General features: G+C 42.4%; 6 protein-coding genes and 1 long non-coding RNA gene across 7 annotated transcripts in view; 3 read left to right on the forward strand and 4 right to left on the reverse strand.

The window, feature by feature from the left end:
* LOC127971401 (uncharacterized) overlaps nt 1-20,969 on the forward strand; it is a 187,016-nt gene that overhangs the window by 19,454 nt on the left and 146,593 nt on the right. The window lies entirely within an intron of this gene.
* The window catches only part of LOC127971759 (uncharacterized), a 151,184-nt gene that overhangs the window by 10,609 nt on the left and 119,606 nt on the right, over nt 1-20,969 (reverse strand). The gene's annotated exons all lie outside the window — the stretch shown is intronic.
* Nucleotides 2,698-5,245, reverse strand: LOC127971500 (zona pellucida sperm-binding protein 3-like). Its single transcript, XM_052574542.1, has 8 exons — nt 4,646-5,245; nt 4,303-4,421; nt 4,119-4,222; nt 3,870-4,047; nt 3,651-3,768; nt 3,487-3,569; nt 3,335-3,426; nt 2,698-3,265 (listed from the first exon to the last, which is right to left on the reverse strand). Exons 1-8 carry the CDS (start codon nt 5,177-5,179, stop codon nt 3,186-3,188), a joined length of 1,308 nt encoding a protein of 435 aa, XP_052430502.1. The 5' UTR covers nt 5,180-5,245; the 3' UTR covers nt 2,698-3,185.
* On the reverse strand, nt 6,390-8,810 carry LOC127971408 (zinc finger BED domain-containing protein 4-like). Its single transcript, XM_052574406.1, has 4 exons — nt 8,558-8,810; nt 7,215-8,177; nt 6,921-7,112; nt 6,390-6,795 (listed from the first exon to the last, which is right to left on the reverse strand). Exons 1-4 carry the CDS (start codon nt 8,793-8,795, stop codon nt 6,407-6,409), a joined length of 1,782 nt encoding a protein of 593 aa, XP_052430366.1. The 5' UTR covers nt 8,796-8,810; the 3' UTR covers nt 6,390-6,406.
* Nucleotides 9,466-11,595, forward strand: LOC127971707 (zona pellucida sperm-binding protein 4-like). Its single transcript, XM_052574917.1, has 8 exons — nt 9,466-10,085; nt 10,162-10,366; nt 10,441-10,538; nt 10,610-10,767; nt 10,841-11,033; nt 11,110-11,257; nt 11,337-11,409; nt 11,484-11,595. Exons 1-8 carry the CDS (start codon nt 9,487-9,489, stop codon nt 11,558-11,560), a joined length of 1,551 nt encoding a protein of 516 aa, XP_052430877.1. The 5' UTR covers nt 9,466-9,486; the 3' UTR covers nt 11,561-11,595.
* LOC127971469 (zona pellucida sperm-binding protein 3-like) lies at nt 14,529-17,042 on the reverse strand. Its single transcript, XM_052574494.1, has 8 exons — nt 16,476-17,042; nt 16,134-16,252; nt 15,950-16,053; nt 15,701-15,878; nt 15,482-15,599; nt 15,318-15,400; nt 15,166-15,257; nt 14,529-15,096 (listed from the first exon to the last, which is right to left on the reverse strand). The coding sequence occupies exons 1-8, from the start codon at nt 17,007-17,009 to the stop codon at nt 15,017-15,019; spliced, it is 1,308 nt and encodes a 435-aa protein (XP_052430454.1). The 5' UTR covers nt 17,010-17,042; the 3' UTR covers nt 14,529-15,016.
* On the forward strand, nt 17,785-18,784 carry LOC127971566 (uncharacterized). Its single transcript, XM_052574665.1, has one exon. It carries the CDS (start codon nt 17,819-17,821, stop codon nt 18,551-18,553), a length of 735 nt encoding a protein of 244 aa, XP_052430625.1. The 5' UTR covers nt 17,785-17,818; the 3' UTR covers nt 18,554-18,784.

The raw sequence follows: 20,969 nt of genomic DNA on the forward strand, positions 1-20,969 counted from the left end.
CGACATTCAGAATATATAAAGTTATGTGGATTACTTGCGGCTTTTGTTTTAAATACAACTCAAATCGCTGAGCTCAAGTTTTAAGTGGAAATCAATTCTCGACTGTCTTGAAGCAAACACGAAACGGTGTCAATTGTCCGCAACTCAAAGTAGTGATATTAAAGGGATACTTCACCCCAAAATTGTGTCACTAATCACTTACCTACCCCCGTGTTGTTCCAAACCTGTAAAAACTTCATTCGTCTTCGGAACACAATTTAACCCCTTACTTGTCACCACTCATTTTCAGCATGGAGACACAAATGACATAACCAAAATTAAAAGGTTGCTGCTTAGGAGTCTTTCTTACTAGATACATAATGTTCACAAAGCTGACACTTCAAAGTTTACTGTTCAGGAATCAGAATTACTCAGACCGTTATAATCGAGATAAGCTCAAACATGTCAATAAAAATATTAAAAACCTATTGAAGTGTATTAAATGATGTAGGATATGATTTTAGATACATAATGAAGCTAAAGCCACAAGTCTACTAATACTTTGATATTTCAGAATATGATCTCACAAAGTGTGAATTTTATGAAACCTTTTCTAAGACCATGTCATGTGTGTTTTTAGAGAAGGCTCATAAAAGGCTAACAAAATTGATTTATGACTCCTGATTATCTCTTGTTTGGACCGGCAAAACTGCCCCATTCATGATTCTATTGTTCTTCCGAAACGAGCCTTTCACACATCGGCCAGGTATGACACAAAATCCTCATTCTTCATTTATCATCATTCTTTTGTTTTTATTTCGCTACTTTTAGCCTTTGTTCTGGTATTTCAAGGTTTACCAAGCCACATCGCTTCACTTCCAGTATACATTTACCCCACTGTTATCAAAAGCCTTACTATAAAAATACAACAAAACATTTTCTTACAACCTTTGACAAAACTATTACAAAATGCATTATGAAGAAGAACTGCACCTGCTATGTAGCTGCATTAGACCTAACGTTAGCATCAAGCTACATAAGACTATTTATGAAATTATTAGTACACTTTTACTCAAAACTCACTTTAAACCCTGACTGAGGTTTGTAATAACCTCCTTTTGCGATCACATGTGGAATTTGCTATTTATAGCCTTTTACATCGCTGCACAAGTTAGCATTTCAGATGTACATTTTTAATATTGTTATAAAAACGCCCCAAATCTCAAGAAAATCGCATACCAACCATTAACTAACGTAATCGTGTGTTTATTATTTGGATATTTCATGGGTACAGAGGTTTCTCTGTGTTGTTGTGGTCAGATATCAACACGGAAGTGTACAGGAAATGCATCATGGGTAGGACGGGGCGGCATATGATGCACCGTTATGATGGACAAGACACGGGCGAATCCGGTCTCTGTCAGCGCACACACGGAAGACTATACACACAGAGACAGGGCTGGGAGCGGATCATTACCATCAGATCGCGTAAACCAGTGGAAAATGAATAGAAATTATGATTCTGTCTGAAGAAATATAAAGTAAACATCAGTAAATATATCTCTGTGTATATGCAACTTTTGCCTATGAACCCTATTTGACGCTTTTCAGTGAATCTATGACAACACAAACCACTGCAGACGTGACTGAATATGAATGCTTGGTGAATTTCTATTCTAAAAATGGCTCCTATTTTGTACTCCTGACATAAATTACTAAATAACGGTCACTGTTTTATCAAAACATTGGTCAAATATTGAAGCTACAGTCTTTAAACTTTCAACTGATGCGCAGTTTCTCCAGGTCAAGTAAGAGAGTGATGTTTAACGTGCTGTGAAAGTAAAACAATAATCTGGGGCCGGTGACGATCCTTGACAGCAAAGGGGTTAAAGATATTTTGGATGAAAACCGGGAGGCCTGTGACCATCCCCAAGTAAAACACTCGTCGGTCAAGGTCCAGAAAAGTATGAAAAGCACCGTCAGAATTACCCATCTGCCATCAGTGGATGAACCGTAACGTTAGGAAGCGATGAGAACACTTTGTACACAAATGAAACAAAGACTTTATTCAACAGATGGTCTCCTCTGTCTCTCCCCACATCACCCTAGCGCCATTTTGAAAAACACCTGCTGAACGCAAACGGCATATGCTAGTGGATGCCACGGTTCTCTTTCAAATCAAGGCGTAAATTTATGTAGAAAACACAAGCTTGTGGCGCGGCTGACACAGAAGAACGTACACAGTCTGACTACTCCAAGGATGCTTTTCTGGACCTTGACAGTGCATTTTACTCGGCAGTCTGTGGGCCAATCACAAGCCTCCTGGTTTTCCTCCAAAATAAGTTGTGTTCCAAAGATGAACGAAGCTCTTATGGGTTGGGAACGACTTGGGGGCAAGTGATGACGATTTTCAATTTGGGGTGGAGTATCCCTTTAATATTGAAACTGTGCTAGAAACAAACCGCCCAAGATGTTGCACAAGCCAACAGTTTTCAAAAGAGGTCATTCACTGAGAGTCCAAACATTAGTTCTATTTGAGTGTCATTTCGGCAATTATTTTTCAGAATTATAATTGACCTGCTACTGCACAAAAACCCCCTTACGTCAGTACAGGTTCTGCAAGTTTGGCTCCCCAAATACTAAATTGAACTTAAGAGATGCCTGCCATTTTCCTAACACAATGGAAAACCTATAAATAACCCATCTGAAGGTGGAAAATGTTGTGCCAGTGTTGATACTGGGAGTGCGCTTTTATTGTACATGGATTTAAAAGCATTAGAGATGTCAACAAGGAGCATTAGGAAACAAATTTAACTGAGCAAACCTATTTGGGGATGCAAGGAGAAAATTAAACTGCTCATTTGAAGTTACCAACACGAAGAAATCAAGTTCACTGCATAAGAGGCACGCAAAATCTGCAGTGCTTCAAGGAAGTGGACGTTCACGCAGAACTCTTGGCACAAGTGCCAATTAACAGCAGTCCCTTTACAGCATCATGGGCAATGTATTCCACCTTTACAGTACTCATCAAAAGGGAGCTCACAGCAGGTCCCTTTAAAAGGGTTATTAACTTCCCTAACGCGAAAAGGGAGCCTTTCCTTCTGGCAAGAGAATAGGTACAGTAGGACTACCCGCTTCCTCGCTCAAATCAATTGGTTAAACTAGACAAGAAAAACCGAAGCAAGAATAAGTTTGCTCCCCCACATTTATTGAAGACCAGCCAAAGTCTTCTTGTGCTCTTGAACCACTACAGGACCGAGCGAGGCCTTCCCTTCCCACTGAAGGCCTAGAAAAAGCAGACACCAGAGTTAAGTGCTTGAAGGGTCAAAAACCAAGCTTAAAAGCACCTTCCTACCTCCAAAAGGAGAAGCAGCAGTTCCACCATCAGGACCACATGTGGAGTCACAGCAACCACAAACCTGGTGGTTCCCATCAGCAGCAAGCCACCTGCAATACGAAAAATCAGACATGGCACCTTTAATGTATTCGTAAGTGGCATGAACATACCCATTGGCAAAGGAACAGGATTTGTGGAGCGCGTCACTAGGTGCAGAAGCAAGAGTGGCCTTCAGAACACACGTCATGTAGATCTGCAAGAGACACCACGGGTAAGGGGTCACAAACCAAAGCAAATGGGAGAGGTCGTTCTCCCAAACACTCATAATACATACAGAAGGACTGGATCCCCCCTGGAACATGAAGGCCTCCAGCTGGAACCGGATTTTGTCCTCCTGGGATCGAGGCATGAAGCGCGAGCTGGAAGCTGTGACCTTGGCATCCACAAGACATCTAAAAAAAAGGAGTGAAAAGTAGTTGTCGGGGACAAAGTGGTTACAAGGAGCAAACGCGAGAACAAGTCAACTCTGCAGCATCTGGTGACATGAACACACCCATGATTCTCAATGAACAAATATCTCGGAAGGGCGTTCACATCAGGTACTTGGGTGGCCACACAGCTGTCCACAAACACACGCAGAGGGACGTGGTTGTATACCTTCACAGATGCCTCAACATTAATAACGTCACCCAGGAAGTAAGAGTTTGAAGGCCTCTCAAAGGACCAGTCATCTGCAAGAGGGAAGAACTGCTTAGGCACAGCCTCGTTCAGAAGGCAGGAGGTCTAGAGAAACTGCACAAACCCATCATGAGCTTCAGGGAGAACAGCAAGACTTCTTCACCAGCCTCCGTTGAGGCATAAGGGACCCAAGTTGGCTTCAAGGCATTACCGCTGACATTTTGAAACCTGCCGTTCAAGTTACCAATTAAACGGGCTTCCAGTTCCACCACCGCAAGCAATGCCACGAGTCACAAAAGGTCACTTACCTTTGATAATGGCATTGAACACCAATAACTGCACCACCTGCACGGGTAATCGGAGTGCCAGCAAACGCCTCAGGAGTGTAGGTAAGGGCAAAGGTGTAGACAAGCTCATCCTTGGTCATCTATAGGAGACGGACGTTGTTACCTAGAGGATTCTCCCCAAACCCCCCCCCCCCCCCCCATTCCTAAAGGCATCTTAGCAAGTCATGCCATAACACTTGGTTACCCGAGTAAGCGGTTATTAAGAGTTTTTCCCCAGATATAGATTCAGGGAACCGTCGATACCAAAACAAGGGCCCATTTTTAGTAGGGTTCAATAAATCTAGTAACACTTAACCGCTCTTACCATCAACACACTATTGCAGTCCTGCAGTTCATTGTCAAAGAAGAGCACCTTGGAGCCTGGGACCAAACCGACAACAGGACATCCTCCCAAAGTCAGACCAGATGGCTGGATCAGTTCACCATTGCTAAACAAGTCCTGCTGTACCTCCACATGAACCCGGTTCTCACCGCATTGAATAGCTACACTACTGGGAGTCACAGGTTGCCTCAAATGGAAGTCCACCGCCATCTCACTCGGCACTTCTGGAACAGTGGGAAACCTCCAGTCCAAAGGCTTCACTGGACCCTGCAACACCTGCTTCTCCTGAAGACCAAGAGGCTCTTGTGCAAATCCTCTGTAGTCAAGACTCTGAGACAGAGAAGCCTTCTGCAAAGTGTTTCCGAGCACTTGAGAAGAAACAGGCACTCTGGAAGCTGGATATGATTGATGCTTCTTGCTTTTTGGACTTTGACTGGATCTCAAACTTCCAAAAGCATTCTTCAGATCAAACACCACAAGCACAACCAGCACTAACACATATTGCAAAAGACCCATCCTGACAAACGTTAACACAATACCCACCAGTCCTCGTCTTTGCCATTAAGTACAGCTTTGAATTTAAGCGGCTCCTCCCCTTTCAGCTTGATTGATTACCTTTGATTCAACAAATTAACAAATGAGAACGTTCTGGAATGTCACTAGCCAATGGAAGGCTTGATAAGGATCTGAGATTTTCATCTACACTTATTCACAATTTTACAATTAAAGTTTGACTGTGTGTCTATGATAGACAATGAATGTCATTAAAAAAGCCCCTGATATGACTCAAATAATATAGAATATTCATAAAAATCTCTCTCTTTTTAAATGGTTTTTAGTTTATCATTGGAAAAGATTTGGAAAAATGTAGAATTACATCACTTGCTCCCCAATGAATCCTCTGCAGTGAATGGGTGGCATCAGAACGAAAGTCCAAAGAGCTGATATAAATATCAATATAATCCACAAGTAATTCACATCAATTACTGTCTTTTGAAGTGAAAGGCTTTGTGTTTATAAGAAACAAATCCATCGTTAAGAAATTCAAACTATTGTTTCCGGCCAAAATATGAGTTCATAATCCCAGTTAAAGGTGCCATAGAATGCATTGATACAATATTTTAAATGATATCTACATAAAAAGGTACGTGGCTTGGGTATGGGCAAAAATTCTCCAGAACGGTTTTACATGTCCATTTACAACCCTGGGATTTGTCCACTCAGTTGTTAATGAAGAGGGAGGGACTATCGTTAATTAGCTGAAATCTGTAGAATAGAAAAAGACCAAAGGGCAATGTCTCCTCTTTGTGTTTAGCTGTTGAACAATGGCTGGAAGTTGGTGTTTGGTTCAGATTTCGTTGGTCTGTGCTTTCTGTCATGCTGTTCCACAGTGGAGTAAGTCGCTTCAGGATGCTCAAGCTAGTGGTGGGCAGAGCGAGGCTTCATGAAACACTGAAACAGTTGAAGCAAAGTGCCGTATTTGTTTCGAGGCTTCGAAACTTTACCGACACCCGTCTCCACGGTGACACCTAGTGGCCAATTGCCCATGTTATCTGAAACAACTTTGACAACAAGCCATTTAAAAATAAATAAAAATATTTTGTTTTCGTTAATGTGGTGATATTTTAAAATCCTATAATAATATCCTATATAATCCTATATCATAATAATAACTAGGTTATTTTGGTCATGAAAAATGAATAAAACAAATAAATCCACAATGGTCTAATTTTTTTTTTTTTTTTAAAGATTTTTATTCAAAAATATTAATTGCTCTGCTGTGGAAGGGCTTAGCCTACTTCTTTTTTTACTGATAATTTCTCCAGCCTTAGAAAAAATCCTCTCACAAGGGACACTTGTTGCTGGCATGCATAGATATTTTTTAGCAAGGACATACAAATGAGGAAAAATCACAGCTCTCTCTTTCCAGTAACTTAGTGGATCATGGGTTCTTGGCAAAAATGCATCTTTTAGGTACTTTTTAACTTCTACTGTGGCATCTGCTGTGGCACTGTGTATCGCCTGGGTTTCATGGATACGACTATCAAAAAGTTCCCATAAACTGTCCTGGGTTTCTGTTGTTGATGTTGTTGTTGATGATGATGATGATGGGCCTGATGTTGACTGTGGCTCTGAATGAAAGTAAAAACAACAATTAGTTACTAAGTCTAAACTGACAGCATATATGAAGTATAAGTCACATAATTATTCAGATGACATAACTCCATAATGTCAGATGAAGAGTGAAACTGCTTACCAGGAGTTGCTGTGTTTGAACGCATCAGCGAAGCACACTCCAGTGTGATCTGCTTTTCAGCCTCCTGGGCTTTGGCAGGATTTCCAAAACCCACATTTTTGAACCTTGGGTCCAGCAGTGTAGCCAGAGCCAAGGCTCTGAATGACTCGTACCCACCACATCTTGAGTGCAGACCTTCTTGCAGGTGTGTGCCTGTTCAAAACACAAGCAAACCATATTGGTTATATTGATAAAAAATAATATGACAGTTGTGGCCAATACATTACATACAGTAGTATGGTCATTGTGGCCTACCTAATTGTGCAGTTGATTCCTGTGCTGATTGGCCTTTTTTCTGCGATAGCTTGTGCTGCAACATCCTGTAAAGTGGTATGAGCTTTGAAGCAGACACTCTCTGTTCCTCTGACAACTCTGTCGTTGCGAGTTTGAAAGGCTGCAGTTGTGACAATGATTCTTGTATAATGTTATACTCAAAACTTGTCAGCGGAGCAGTATCACTGTTTAAATTTGATAGCGCTGCACCCACTGGCTCTCGTTGCTCATACAAGCGCTGCAACATGTCGTAAGTGCTGTTCCATCTTGTGTCCACCTCCTGCATCAGTTTCAGAGCTGGTCTGCCCATCAAGCCCTGCATCTCCACAAGCTTGTCCTTTGCTTTGCAGCTGGATCTAAATAACCCCACTATCTTTCTGGCTTTCTGTCGTATTTCATTGATGAGTGGGGTTTGATCTAGGGCCTTTTTTACAATTAAATTTAAATTGTGGGCAAAACATGGGACATGCCGAAGGTTCAGTAGCTGGGCACTTAAGATCATGTTGGATGCATTATCAGTCACCATACACTGAACTTTGGTGGTTATTCCCCACTCGGCCATTAGCAAAGCTTTAGCCTCCATGAGATGCTGGGCTGTGTGTGTTTGGTAAAACCTCCTTACACCCAGTACAACAGTTGCCAGCTTTGCCTCTGGTGTTATGTAGTGGCAAGTAACACCAAGGTATCCGTCCATATTAATGGAGGACCACATGTCAGCTGTAAGGCTAACAAAATCTGCCTTTTTTAGGTCCTCCATTGTCTTCTCCTTAGAAATGTTGTACCTTTCGGTTACCATCGTTTTAAGTGCCTTCCGGGATGGGAGGACATAGCTTGGATCAAGTTTGTTCACAAAAGCCATGAAACCCTCATCCTCCACGATAGTGAAGGGCTGCAAATCCTTTACCACCATGTCTACAAGAGCCTCATCCAATTCCCTCTGTCTGCCTTTTAAAAGAAAATAAAGATAAAAGATTAAAAGTACTTTCACAAAACTAAATTTAAAAAAAAATAAAAGCTTTTTCAAGTTTGGAAAAGTTTATGCTCAGTGTGCAAAGACAGATCAAATACAATATAAAATTACAACAATTAGGAAAACCAAAATGTTGTCTTCAAGCCTATAAAAATATCTATGTAATACAGTGACTAAGTTTGTGAGATGTTACATTTACATATTCAGAGTGAAGCTGTTTTCAACATGATTGGGAGTTTTGGAAAAGATTGACGTTACGTTGTAAGGCTGGTGGACACAAGCCTAAGTCTATTTAAAACTATGGACTTTCTAAACAGTGTTACATGAAGTACATATTATATCAAACAATGTATACCTTGTTTAGATGGCCCAGCAGTGTCAGTAGCAGGCCTAGGTACAGGGGGAATGTTACCATCCTCTGCACACTGCAAAATGGCAGGATGAGTGCTCCTCAAATGGCGCATCATGGATGATGTATTGTTGAAGTAGGCTAGCTGCCTATCACAATACATACATCTCACTTTATTTGGGGTTTCCAAATGGAAATGCTCCCACACCACAGATTTACGGCATCTCTTCTGTGGAGCCTCCATTTCTATCTATTCTATTAATGTCTATATATATCTATCTATCTATGAATCTATATATTTATGAAAGTATATATATATATATGAATCTCTCTCTCTCTCTCTCTCTATATATATATATTAATATATGAATCTATATATAAATTTATATATCTATGAATCTATCTATCTATATATATATGAATCTATCTAAATTCTATATCTCTAACTACTGTGCTATCTGTCAATATCTAACTTAGCCTATATAAATGTGTCACTATATCTATCCTAACTATCTGTCACTGTCTTTAGTTTATCAGTAAATATATTTAACTTAAATGTAACCTAAATATAACTAACTAAATCGCACTATAAATGTCAATAAATCGTAAACGCTATCTCAAAATCTTTCTCCTCTCACAAAAACCCACGAGGTGAAGGTGCATTAACTCCTCTTTTAAACTTTGTGGCAGTTGAGACAGATGTGCGATTGTGTGGTTTGTTCCCGCCCCTGTCAATCAAACGCAGACTCGGCAAGCGTGCCACCTGTCGGTCGAGACACTTATGAAACGCGCAGAAGCTTCGTTTAGCCATAGTCACGTGACATGGGTGTTTTGAATCACAGTTCGGAGCAGTGTTTCGAAACATCTACGCTTCGGGATCTCGACACTGTGTCGAAACGTTAGTTTCGCGTCAGCCATCCCTAGCTCAAGCTCTGATGATGCAGCAGACTGACCAGCAGTTTCAGCTCCAGCAGACTGACCAGCAGTTTCAGCTCCAGAAGCCAGTTCAACAGCTAACTAACCAACAGTTTCCGCTTCGGAAGCCAGTTCAACAGCTAACTAAGCCGCAGTTTCCACTTCAGAAACCAGTTCAACACCTACCTAACCCGCAATTTCCACTTCAGAAGCCTGTTCAACAGTTAACTAAGCCGCAGTATCCGCTTCAGAAGCCTGTTCAACCGCTAACTAACCAGCAGTTTCCGCTTCGGAAGCCAGTTCAACAGCTAACTAAGCCGCAGTTTCCGCTTCAGAAGCCTGTTCAACAGCTAACTAACCAGCAGTTTCCACTTCAGAAACCAGTTCAACACCTACCTAACCCGCAATTTCCACTTCAGAAGCCTGTTCAACAGTTAACTAAGCCGCAGTTTCCGATTCAGAAGCCAGTTAAACAGCAGTTTCAGAAGCCAGTAGTGCAGGCAGAGCCCTTTGATAAATGTGTAGCTGTAGCTGATTCTGAGCAGATCCAATGTGGTCTACCTGGGATCAGTGGTGCTGAGTGTGAAGCTATCAACTGCTGCTTTAACGGACAGCAGTGTTTCTATGGAAGGGCGGGTAAGTGTTCTCAATCTTATTCCGTTCGTGTCAAACTGATTCTCTGAATTTAACCTGCTCTTGTACCTTGTTCTAGTGACCGTCCAGTGTATTAGAGATGGTCAGTTTGTGGTAGTGGTGTCTAGAGATGTTACTCTGCCTCGACTGAGTCTGGATACGGTTCATCTACTGGGTGGAAATGACCCACCTTGTGCTCCTGTGGGGTCTACACCTTCCTTTGCTATATACCAGTTCCCTGTGACCGCATGTGGCACGAGCGTGATGGTGAGCAGCTGCTACTGGTTTTATTCTGCATTTGCTTGTGATGGACTGGATGCTGACACTGTTCCTATTCACAGGAGGACAGCGGATATGTGGTGTATGAAAACCGAATGACCTCCTCGTATGAAGTGGGGATTGGACCATATGGTTCTATCACAAGGGACAGTCATTTTGAGTAGGTGATCCATGTCTTGGTGTGACCATTAATCCCTGATAAATGCTACAAGCTCGCTGTGTGTCGTCCAGGTTTCTCTTCCAGTGTAGATATTCGGGAACTTCTGTGGAAGCTCTGGTTGTGGAGGTCAACTCTGTTCCTCCACCTCCACCAGTAGCTGCTCCTGGACCTCTCAGGGTGGAGCTCAGACTGGCCAATGGCCAATGCGTCACCAAAGGCTGTGCTGAAGGTAAGGTCTTGTCCTGTGTCTGCCTAAAGCCTTTCAAACTGGAGTCTGGTTAAACCCCAGTGTTGTTCCTCAGGGGATGAGGCCTACACGTCCTATTACAGTGACGCTGATTATCCCATCACAAAAGTCCTGCGAGAGCCTGTGTATGTTGAGGTGCACATTATGGAGAGGACCGACCCCAACATTGTCCTGACGCTGGGACGTTGTTGGACGACTTCAACCCCCAGTCCACTCAGTCTCCCCCAGTGGGACCTTCTGATCGACGGGTGAGTGTACAGCCAATCTTTATCCAGTTAGTCTGCTGGGAGACCCTTTCTAACTTTTTTTTTCTCTTGTTTTCAGATGCCCTTACCAGGACGACCGCTATCTGACCACACTGGTTCCAGTGACTGGATCGTCTGGTCTTCAGTTCCCAACCCACTACAAGCGCTTTGTTGTGAAGATGTTCACATTTGTAGATCCAGCCTCACTGGCTGCTCTGCAGGAAACCGTATGCCCCCCTTTACTTGAACATCTGTATATTTACTACTTGTGGATTCTATGACTTGAGCCTCTTTCTTCCCTGTCAGATCTTCATCCACTGCACTACAGAGGTGTGCCATCCATCATCTGGCTCTTGTGAGCAAAGCTGCACCAGGAAACGTGAGTTCTTGCTCTTGACAAGAGGAACTGGGCATTTTAGAAGTGCATTCTCACTTTGAACATCTCTCTTTCAGGAAGAGACACTCGTATCAAGGCTGTCTCTGGGGAGCAGACTGTGGTTTCTAGTGGAGAAGTTACTCTGGTCATGTAAATCTAGTGTTTTTAATAAACTTTTCAGAACCCTTAGGTGTCTTTTTGTCTATTGGTATTGTTTTGGTTCGGCAGAATGCGGGATTACATGCCTCTTCCCAGTGTTTTTATTCTTTCCCCTCTCACTATTAAACCAAGGTTCCACAACCTTTTGTAAGGTTGTGCATTCCTTAATCCTTCCTCCAGTTGCTAACCTGTGGCGGCACAAGGCTCCCCTTATTATTATTTATTTTATTTTTTTTAACTTGTCTTCCAAACAGTAGTTTGGTTCCCGACATTCAGAATATATAAAGTTATGTGGATTACTTGCGGCTTTTGTTTTAAATACAACTCAAATCGCTGAGCTCAAGTTTTAAGTGGAAATCAATTCTCGACTGTCTTGAAGCAAACACGAAACGGTGTCAATTGTCCGCAACTCAAAGTAGTGATATTAAAGGGATACTTCACCCCAAAATTGTGTCACTAATCACTTACCTACCCCCGTGTTGTTCCAAACCTGTAAAAACTTCATTCGTCTTCGGAACACAATTTAACCCCTTACTTGTCACCACTCATTTTCAGCATGGAGACACAAATGACATAACCAAAATTAAAAGGTTGCTGCTTAGGAGTCTTTCTTACTAGATACATAATGTTCACAAAGCTGACACTTCAAAGTTTACTGTTCAGGAATCAGAATTACTCAGACCGTTATAATCGAGATAAGCTCAAACATGTCAATAAAAATATTAAAAACCTATTGAAGTGTATTAAATGATGTAGGATATGATTTTAGATACATAATGAAGCTAAAGCCACAAGTCTACTAATACTTTGATATTTCAGAATATGATCTCACAAAGTGTGAATTTTATGAAACCTTTTCTAAGACCATGTCATGTGTGTTTTTAGAGAAGGCTCATAAAAGGCTAACAAAATTGATTTATGACTCCTGATTATCTCTTGTTTGGACCGGCAAAACTGCCCCATTCATGATTCTATTGTTCTTCCGAAACGAGCCTTTCACACATCGGCCAGGTATGACACAAAATCCTCATTCTTCATTTATCATCATTCTTTTGTTTTTATTTCGCTACTTTTAGCCTTTGTTCTGGTATTTCAAGGTTTACCAAGCCACATCGCTTCACTTCCAGTATACATTTACCCCACTGTTATCAAAAGCCTTACTATAAAAATACAACAAAACATTTTCTTACAACCTTTGACAAAACTATTACAAAATGCATTATGAAGAAGAACTGCACCTGCTATGTAGCTGCATTAGACCTAACGTTAGCATCAAGCTACATAAGACTATTTATGAAATTATTAGTACACTTTTACTCAAAACTCACTTTAAACCCTGACTGAGGTTTGTAATAACCTCCTTTTGCGATCACATGTGGAATTTGCTATTTATAGCCTTTTACATCGCTGCACAAGTTAGCATTTCAGATGTACATTTTTAATATTGTTATAAAAACGCCCCAAATCTCAAGAAAATCGCATACCAACCATTAACTAACGTAATCGTGTGTTTATTATTTGGATATTTCATGGGTACAGAGGTTTCTCTGTGTTGTTGTGGTCAGATATCAACACGGAAGTGTACAGGAAATGCATCATGGGTAGGACGGGGCGGCATATGATGCACCGTTATGATGGACAAGACACGGGCGAATCCGGTCTCTGTCAGCGCACACACGGAAGACTATACACACAGAGACAGGGCTGGGAGCGGATCATTACCATCAGATCGCGTAAACCAGTGGAAAATGAATAGAAATTATGATTCTGTCTGAAGAAATATAAAGTAAACATCAGTAAATATATCTCTGTGTATATGCAACTTTTGCCTATAAACCCTATTTGACGCTTTTCAGTGAATCTATGACAACACAAACCACTGCAGACGTGACTGAATATGAATGCTTGGTGAATTTCTATTCTAAAAATGGCTCCTATTTTGTACTCCTGACATAAATTACTAAATAACGGTCACTGTTTTATCAAAACATTGGTCAAATATTGAAGCTACAGTCTTTAAACTTTCAACTGATGCGCAGTTTCTCCAGGTCAAGTAAGAGAGTGATGTTTAACGTGCTGTGAAAGTAAAACAATAATCTGGGGCCGGTGACGATCCTTGACAGCAAAGGGGTTAAAGATATTTTGGATGAAAACCGGGAGGCCTGTGACCATCCCCAAGTAAAACACTCGTCGGTCAAGGTCCAGAAAAGTATGAAAAGCACCGTCAGAATTACCCATCTGCCATCAGTGGATGAACCGTAACGTTAGGAAGCGATGAGAACACTTTGTACACAAATGAAACAAAGACTTTATTCAACAGATGGTCTCCTCTGTCTCTCCCCACATCACCCTAGCGCCATTTTGAAAAACACCTGCTGAACGCAAACGGCATATGCTAGTGGATGCCACGGTTCTCTTTCAAATCAAGGCGTAAATTTATGTAGAAAACACAAGCTTGTGGCGCGGCTGACACAGAAGAACGTACACAGTCTGACTACTCCAAGGATGCTTTTCTGGACCTTGACAGTGCATTTTACTTGGCAGTCTGTGGGCCAATCACAAGCCTCCTGGTTTTCCTCCAAAATAAGTTGTGTTCCAAAGATGAACGAAGCTCTTATGGGTTGGGAACGACTTGGGGGCAAGTGATGACGATTTTCAATTTGGGGTGGAGTATCCCTTTAATATTGAAACTGTGCTAGAAACAAACCACCCAAGATGTTGCACAAGCCAACAGTTTTCAAAAGAGGTCATTCACTGAGAGTCCAAACATTAGTTCTATTTGAGTGTCATTTCGGCAATTATTTTTCAGAATTATAATTGACCTGCTACTGCACAAAAACCCCCTTACGTCAGTACAGGTTCTGCAAGTTTGGCTCCCCAAATACTAAATTGAACTTAAGAGATGCCTGCCATTTTCCTAACACAATGGAAAACCTATAAATAACCCATCTGAAGGTGGAAAATGTTGTGCCAGTGTTGATACTGGGAGTGCGCTTTTATTGTACATGGATTTAAAAGCATTAGAGATGTCAACAAGGAGCATTAGGAAACAAATTTAACTGAGCAAACCTATTTGGGGATGCAAGGAGAAAATTAAACTGCTCATTTGAAGTTACCAACACGAAGAAATCAAGTTCACTGCATAAGAGGCACGCAAAATCTGCAGTGCTTCAAGGAAGTGGACGTTCACGCAGAACTCTTGGCACAAGTGCCAATTAACAGCAGTCCCTTTACAGCATCATGGGCAATGTATTCCACCTTTACAGTACTCATCAAAAGGGAGCTCACAGCAGGTCCCTTTAAAAGGGTTATTAACTTCCCTAACGCGAAAAGGGAGCCTTTCCTTCTGGCAAGAGAATAGGTACAGTAGGACTACCCGCTTCCTCGCTCAAATCAATTGGTTAAACTAGATAAGAAAAACCGAAGCAAGAATAAGTTTGCTCCCCCACATTTATTGAAGACCAGCCAAAGTCTTCTTGTGCTCTTGAACCACTACAGGACCGAGCGAGGCCTTCCCTTCCCACTGAAGGCCTAGAAAAAGCAGACACCAGAGTTAAGTGCTTGAAGGGTCAAAAACCAAGCTTAAAAGCACCTTCCTACCTCCAAAAGGAGAAGCAGCAGTTCCACCATCAGGACCACATGTGGAGTCACAGCAACCACAAACCTGGTGGTTCCCATCAGCAGCAAGCCACCTGCAATACGAAAAATCAGACATGGCACCTTTAATGTATTCGTAAGTGGCATGAACATACCCATTGGCAAAGGAACAGGATTTGTGGAGCGCGTCACTAGGTGCAGAAGCAAGAGTGGCCTTCAGAACACACGTCATGTAGATCTGCAAGAGACACCACGGGTAAGGGGTCACAAACCAAAGCAAATGGGAGAGGTCGTTCTCCCAAACACTCATAATACATACAGAAGGACTGGATCCCCCCTGGAACATGAAGGCCTCCAGCTGGAACCGGATTTTGTCCTCCTGGGATCGAGGCATGAAGCGCGAGCTGGAAGCTGTGACCTTGGCATCCACAAGACATCTAAAAAAAAGGAGTGAAAAGTAGTTGTCGGGGACAAAGTGGTTACAAGGAGCAAACGCGAGAACAAGTCAACTCTGCAGCATCTGGTGACATGAACACACCCATGATTCTCAATGAACAAATATCTCGGAAGGGCGTTCACATCAGGTACTTGGGTGGCCACACAGCTGTCCACAAACACACGCAGAGGGACGTGGTTGTATACCTTCACAGATGCCTCAACATTAATAACGTCACCCAGGAAGTAAGAGTTTGAAGGCCTCTCAAAGGACCAGTCATCTGCAAGAGGGAAGAACTGCTTAGGCACAGCCTCGTTCAGAAGGCAGGAGGTCTAGAGAAACTGCACAAACCCATCATGAGCTTCAGGGAGAACAGCAAGACTTCTTCACCAGCCTCCGTTGAGGCATAAGGGACCCAAGTTGGCTTCAAGGCATTACCGCTGACATTTTGAAACCTGCCGTTCAAGTTACCAATTAAACGGGCTTCCAGTTCCACCACCGCAAGCAATGCCACGAGTCACAAAAGGTCACTTACCTTTGATAATGGCATTGAACACCAATAACTGCACCACCTGCACGGGTAATCGGAGTGCCAGCAAACGCCTCAGGAGTGTAGGTAAGGGCAAAGGTGTAGACAAGCTCATCCTTGGTCATCTATAGGAGACGGACGTTGTTACCTAGAGGATTCTCCCCAAACCCCCCCCCCCCCCCCATTCCTAAAGGCATCTTAGCAAGTCATGCCATAACACTTGGTTACCCGAGTAAGCGGTTATTAAGAGTTTTTCCCCAGATATAGATTCAGGGAACCGTCGATACCAAAACAAGGGCCCATTTTTAGTAGGGTTCAATAAATCTAGTAACACTTAACCGCTCTTACCATCAACACACTATTGCAGTCCTGCAGTTCATTGTCAAAGAAGAGCACCTTGGAGCCTGGGACCAAACCGACAACAGGACATCCTCCCAAAGTCAGACCAGATGGCTGGATCAGTTCACCATTGCTAAACAAGTCCTGCTGTACCTCCACATGAACCCGGTTCTCACCGCATTGAATAGCTACACTACTGGGAGTCACAGGTTGCCTCAAATGGAAGTCCACCGCCATCTCACTCGGCACTTCTGGAACAGTGGGAAACCTCCAGTCCAAAGGCTTCACTGGACCCTGCAACACCTGCTTCTCCTGAAGACCAAGAGGCTCTTGTGCAAATCCTCTGTAGTCAAGACTCTGAGACAGAGAAGCCTTCTGCAAAGTGTTTCCGAGCACTTGAGAAGAAACAGGCACTCTGGAAGCTGGATATGATTGATGCTTCTTGCTTTTTGGACTTTGACTGGATCTCAAACTTCCAAAAGCATTCTTCAGATCAAACACCACAAGCACAACCAGCACTAACACATATTGCAAAAGACCCATCCTGACAAACGTTAACACAATACCCACCAGTCCTCGTCTTTGCCATTAAGTACAGCTTTGAATTTAAGCGGCTCCTCCCCTTTCAGCTTGATTGATTACCTTTGATTCAACAAATTAACAAATGAGAACGTTCTGGAATGTCACTAGCCAATGGAAGGCTTGATAAGGATCTGAGATTTTCATCTACACTTATTCACAATTTTACAATTAAAGTTTGACTGTGTGTCTATGATAGACAATGAATGTCATTAAAAAAGCCCCTGATATGACTCAAATAATATAGAATATTCATAAAAATCTCTCTCTTTTTAAATGGTTTTTAGTTTATCATTGGAAAAGATTTGGAAAAATGTAGAATTACATCACTTGCTCCCCAATGAATCCTCTGCAGTGAATGGGTGGCATCAGAACGAAAGTCCAAAGAGCTGATATAAATATCAATATAATCCACAAGTAATTCACATCAATTACTGTCTTTTGAAGTGAAAGGCTTTGTGTTTATAAGAAACAAATCCATCGTTAAGAAATTCAAACTATTGTTTCCGGCCAAAATATGAGTTCATAATCCCAGTTAAAGGTGCCATAGAATGCATTGATACAATATTTTAAATGATATCTACATAAAAAGGTACGTGGCTTGGGTATGGGCAAAAATTCTCCAGAACGGTTTTACATGTCCATTTACAACCCTGGGATTTGTCCACTCAGTTGTTAATGAAGAGGGAGGGACTATCGTTAATTAGCTGAAATCTGTAGAATAGAAAAAGACCAAAGGGCAATGTCTCCTCTTTGTGTTTAGCTGTTGAACAATGGCTGGAAGTTGGTGTTTGGTTCAGATTTCGTTGGTCTGTGCTTTCTGTCATGCTGTTCCACAGTGGAGTAAGTCGCTTCAGGATGCTCAAGCTCTGATGATGCAGCAGACTGACCAGCAGTTTCAGCTCCAGAAGCCAGTTCAACAGCTAACTAACCAACAGTTTCCGCTTCGGAAGCCAGTTCAACAGCTAACTAAGCCGCAGTTTCCACTTCAGAAACCAGTTCAACACCTACCTAACCCGCAATTTCCACTTCAGAAGCCTGTTCAACAGTTAACTAAGCCGCAGTATCCGCTTCAGAAGCCTGTTCAACCGCTAACTAACCAGCAGTTTCCGCTTCGGAAGCCAGTTCAACAGCTAACTAAGCCGCAGTTTCCGCTTCAGAAGCCTGTTCAACAGCTAACTAACCAGCAGTTTCCACTTCAGAAACCAGTTCAACACCTACCTAACCCGCAATTTCCACTTCAGAAGCCTGTTCAACAGTTAACTAAGCCGCAGTTTCCGATTCAGAAGCCAGTTAAACAGCAGTTTCAGAAGCCAGTAGTGCAGGCAGAGCCCTTTGATAAATGTGTAGCTGTAGCTGATTCTGAGCAGATCCAATGTGGTCTACCTGGGATCAGTGGTGCTGAGTGTGAAGCTATCAACTGCTGCTTTAACGGACAGCAGTGTTTCTATGGAAGGGCGGGTAAGTGTTCTCAATCTTATTCCGTTCGTGTCAAACTGATTCTCTGAATTTAACCTGCTCTTGTACCTTGTTCTAGTGACCGTCCAGTGTATTAGAGATGGTCAGTTTGTGGTAGTGGTGTCTAGAGATGTTACTCTGCCTCGACTGAGTCTGGATACGGTTCATCTACTGGGTGGAAATGACCCACCTTGTGCTCCTGTGGGGTCTACACCTTCCTTTGCTATATACCAGTTCCCTGTGACCGCATGTGGCACGAGCGTGATGGTGAGCAGCTGCTACTGGTTTTATTCTGCATTTGCTTGTGATGGACTGGATGCTGACACTGTTCCTATTCACAGGAGGACAGCGGATATGTGGTGTATGAAAACCGAATGACCTCCTCGTATGAAGTGGGGATTGGACCATATGGTTCTATCACAAGGGACAGTCATTTTGAGTAGGTGATCCATGTCTTGGTGTGACCATTAATCCCTGATAAATGCTACAAGCTCGCTGTGTGTCGTCCAGGTTTCTCTTCCAGTGTAGATATTCGGGAACTTCTGTGGAAGCTCTGGTTGTGGAGGTCAACTCTGTTCCTCCACCTCCACCAGTAGCTGCTCCTGGACCTCTCAGGGTGGAGCTCAGACTGGCCAATGGCCAATGCGTCACCAAAGGCTGTGCTGAAGGTAAGGTCTTGTCCTGTGTCTGCCTAAAGCCTTTCAAACTGGAGTCTGGTTAAACCCCAGTGTTGTTCCTCAGGGGATGAGGCCTACACGTCCTATTACAGTGACGCTGATTATCCCATCACAAAAGTCCTGCGAGAGCCTGTGTATGTTGAGGTGCACATTATGGAGAGGACCGACCCCAACATTGTCCTGACGCTGGGACGTTGTTGGACTACTTCAACCCCCAGTCCACTCAGTCTCCCCCAGTGGGACCTTCTGATCGACGGGTGAGTGTACAGCCAATCTTTATCCAGTTAGTCTGCTGGGAGACCCTTTCTAACTTTTTTTTTCTCTTGTTTTCAGATGCCCTTACCAGGACGACCGCTATCTGACCACACTGGTTCCAGTGACTGGATCGTCTGGTCTTCAGTTCCCAACCCACTACAAGCGCTTTGTTGTGAAGATGTTCACATTTGTAGATCCAGCCTCACTGGCTGCTCTGCAGGAAACCGTATGCCCCCCTTTACTTGAACATCTGTATATTTACTACTTGTGGATTCTATGACTTGAGCCTCTTTCTTCCCTGTCAGATCTTCATCCACTGCACTACAGAGGTGTGCCATCCATCATCTGGCTCTTGTGAGCAAAGCTGCACCAGGAAACGTGAGTTCTTGCTCTTGACAAGAGGAACTGGGCATTTTAGAAGTGCATTCTCACTTTGAACATCTCTCTTTCAGGAAGAGACACTAGTATCAAGGCTGTCTCTGGGGAGCAGACTGTGGTTTCTAGTGGAGAAGTTACTCTGGTCATGTAAATCTAGTGTTTTTAATAAACTTTTCAGAACCCTTAGGTGTCTTTTTGTCTATTGGTATTGTTTTGGTTCGGCAGAATGCGGGATTACATGCCTCTTCCCAGTGTTTTTATTCTTTCCCCTCTCACTATTAAACCAAGGTTCCACAACCTTTTGTAAGGTTGTGCATTCCTTAATCCTTCCTCCAGTTGCTAACCTGTGGCGGCACAAGGCTCCCCTTATTATTATTTATTTTATTTTTTTTAACTTGTCTTCCAAACAGTAGTTTGGTTCCCGACATTCAGAATATATAAAGTTATGTGGATTACTTGCGGCTTTTGTTTTAAATACAACTCAAATCGCTGAGCTCAAGTTTTAAGTGGAAATCAATTCTCGACTGTCTTGAAGCAAACACGAAACGGTGTCAATTGTCCGCAACTCAAAGTAGTGATATTAAAGGGATACTTCACCCCAAAATTGTGTCACTAATCACTTACCTACCCCCGTGTTGTTCCAAACCTGTAAAAACTTCATTCGTCTTCGGAACACAATTTAACCCCTTACTTGTCACCAGTCATTTTCAGCATGGAGACACAAATGACATAACCAAAATTAAAAGGTTGCTGCTTAGGAGTCTTTCTTACTAGATACATAATGTTCACAAAGCTGACACTTCAAAGTTTACTGTTCAGGAATCAGAATTACTCAGACCGTTATAATCGAGATAAGCTCAAACATGTCAATAAAAATATTAAAAACCTATTGAAGTGTATTAAATGATGTAGGATATGATTTTAGATACATAATGAAGCTAAAGCCACAAGTCTACTAATACTTTGATATTTCAGAATATGATCTCACAAAGTGTGAATTTTATGAAACCTTTTCTAAGACCATGTCATGTGTGTTTTTAGAGAAGGCTCATAAAAGGCTAACAAAATTGATTTATGACTCCTGATTATCTCTTGTTTGGACCGGCAAAACTGCCCCATTCATGATTCTATTGTTCTTCCGAAACGAGCCTTTCAC

Source organism: Carassius gibelio, chromosome A4 (assembly GCF_023724105.1).
Source record: "Carassius gibelio isolate Cgi1373 ecotype wild population from Czech Republic chromosome A4, carGib1.2-hapl.c, whole genome shotgun sequence".
Classification (NCBI taxonomy): Eukaryota; Metazoa; Chordata; class Actinopteri; order Cypriniformes; family Cyprinidae; genus Carassius; species Carassius gibelio.

Bases quoted from the DNA above. Each gene is read 5' to 3' on its own strand.
- LOC127971500 (XM_052574542.1), bottom strand. From the start codon at position 5,179: ATGGGTCTTTTGCAATATGTGTTAGTGCTGGTTGTGCTTGTGGTGTTT. The intron at 3,570-3,650 runs GTATGTATTATG...TGTCTCTTGCAG, and splicing joins AGGGGGGATCCAGTCCTTCT to ATCTACATGACGTGTGTTCT. The intron at 3,266-3,334 runs GTAGGAAGGTGC...TGCTTTTTCTAG, and splicing joins TGCTGCTTCTCCTTTTGGAG to GCCTTCAGTGGGAAGGGAAG.
- LOC127971408 (XM_052574406.1), bottom strand. From the start codon at position 8,795: ATGGAGGCTCCACAGAAGAGATGCCGTAAATCTGTGGTGTGGGAGCAT. The intron at 8,178-8,557 runs GTATACATTGTT...TTCTTTTAAAAG, and splicing joins TGCTGGGCCATCTAAACAAG to GCAGACAGAGGGAATTGGAT. The intron at 6,796-6,920 runs GTAAGCAGTTTC...ACTTTCATTCAG, and splicing joins TTCAAACACAGCAACTCCTG to AGCCACAGTCAACATCAGGC.
- LOC127971707 (XM_052574917.1), top strand. From the start codon at position 9,487: ATGATGCAGCAGACTGACCAGCAGTTTCAGCTCCAGCAGACTGACCAG. The intron at 10,367-10,440 runs GTGAGCAGCTGC...TCCTATTCACAG, and splicing joins CATGTGGCACGAGCGTGATG to GAGGACAGCGGATATGTGGT. The intron at 11,258-11,336 runs GTATGCCCCCCT...CTTCCCTGTCAG, and splicing joins TGGCTGCTCTGCAGGAAACC to ATCTTCATCCACTGCACTAC.
- LOC127971469 (XM_052574494.1), bottom strand. From the start codon at position 17,009: ATGGGTCTTTTGCAATATGTGTTAGTGCTGGTTGTGCTTGTGGTGTTT. The intron at 15,401-15,481 runs GTATGTATTATG...TGTCTCTTGCAG, and splicing joins AGGGGGGATCCAGTCCTTCT to ATCTACATGACGTGTGTTCT. The intron at 15,258-15,317 runs GTATGTTCATGC...TTCGTATTGCAG, and splicing joins TCCTGTTCCTTTGCCAATGG to GTGGCTTGCTGCTGATGGGA.
- LOC127971566 (XM_052574665.1), top strand. From the start codon at position 17,819: ATGGCTGGAAGTTGGTGTTTGGTTCAGATTTCGTTGGTCTGTGCTTTC.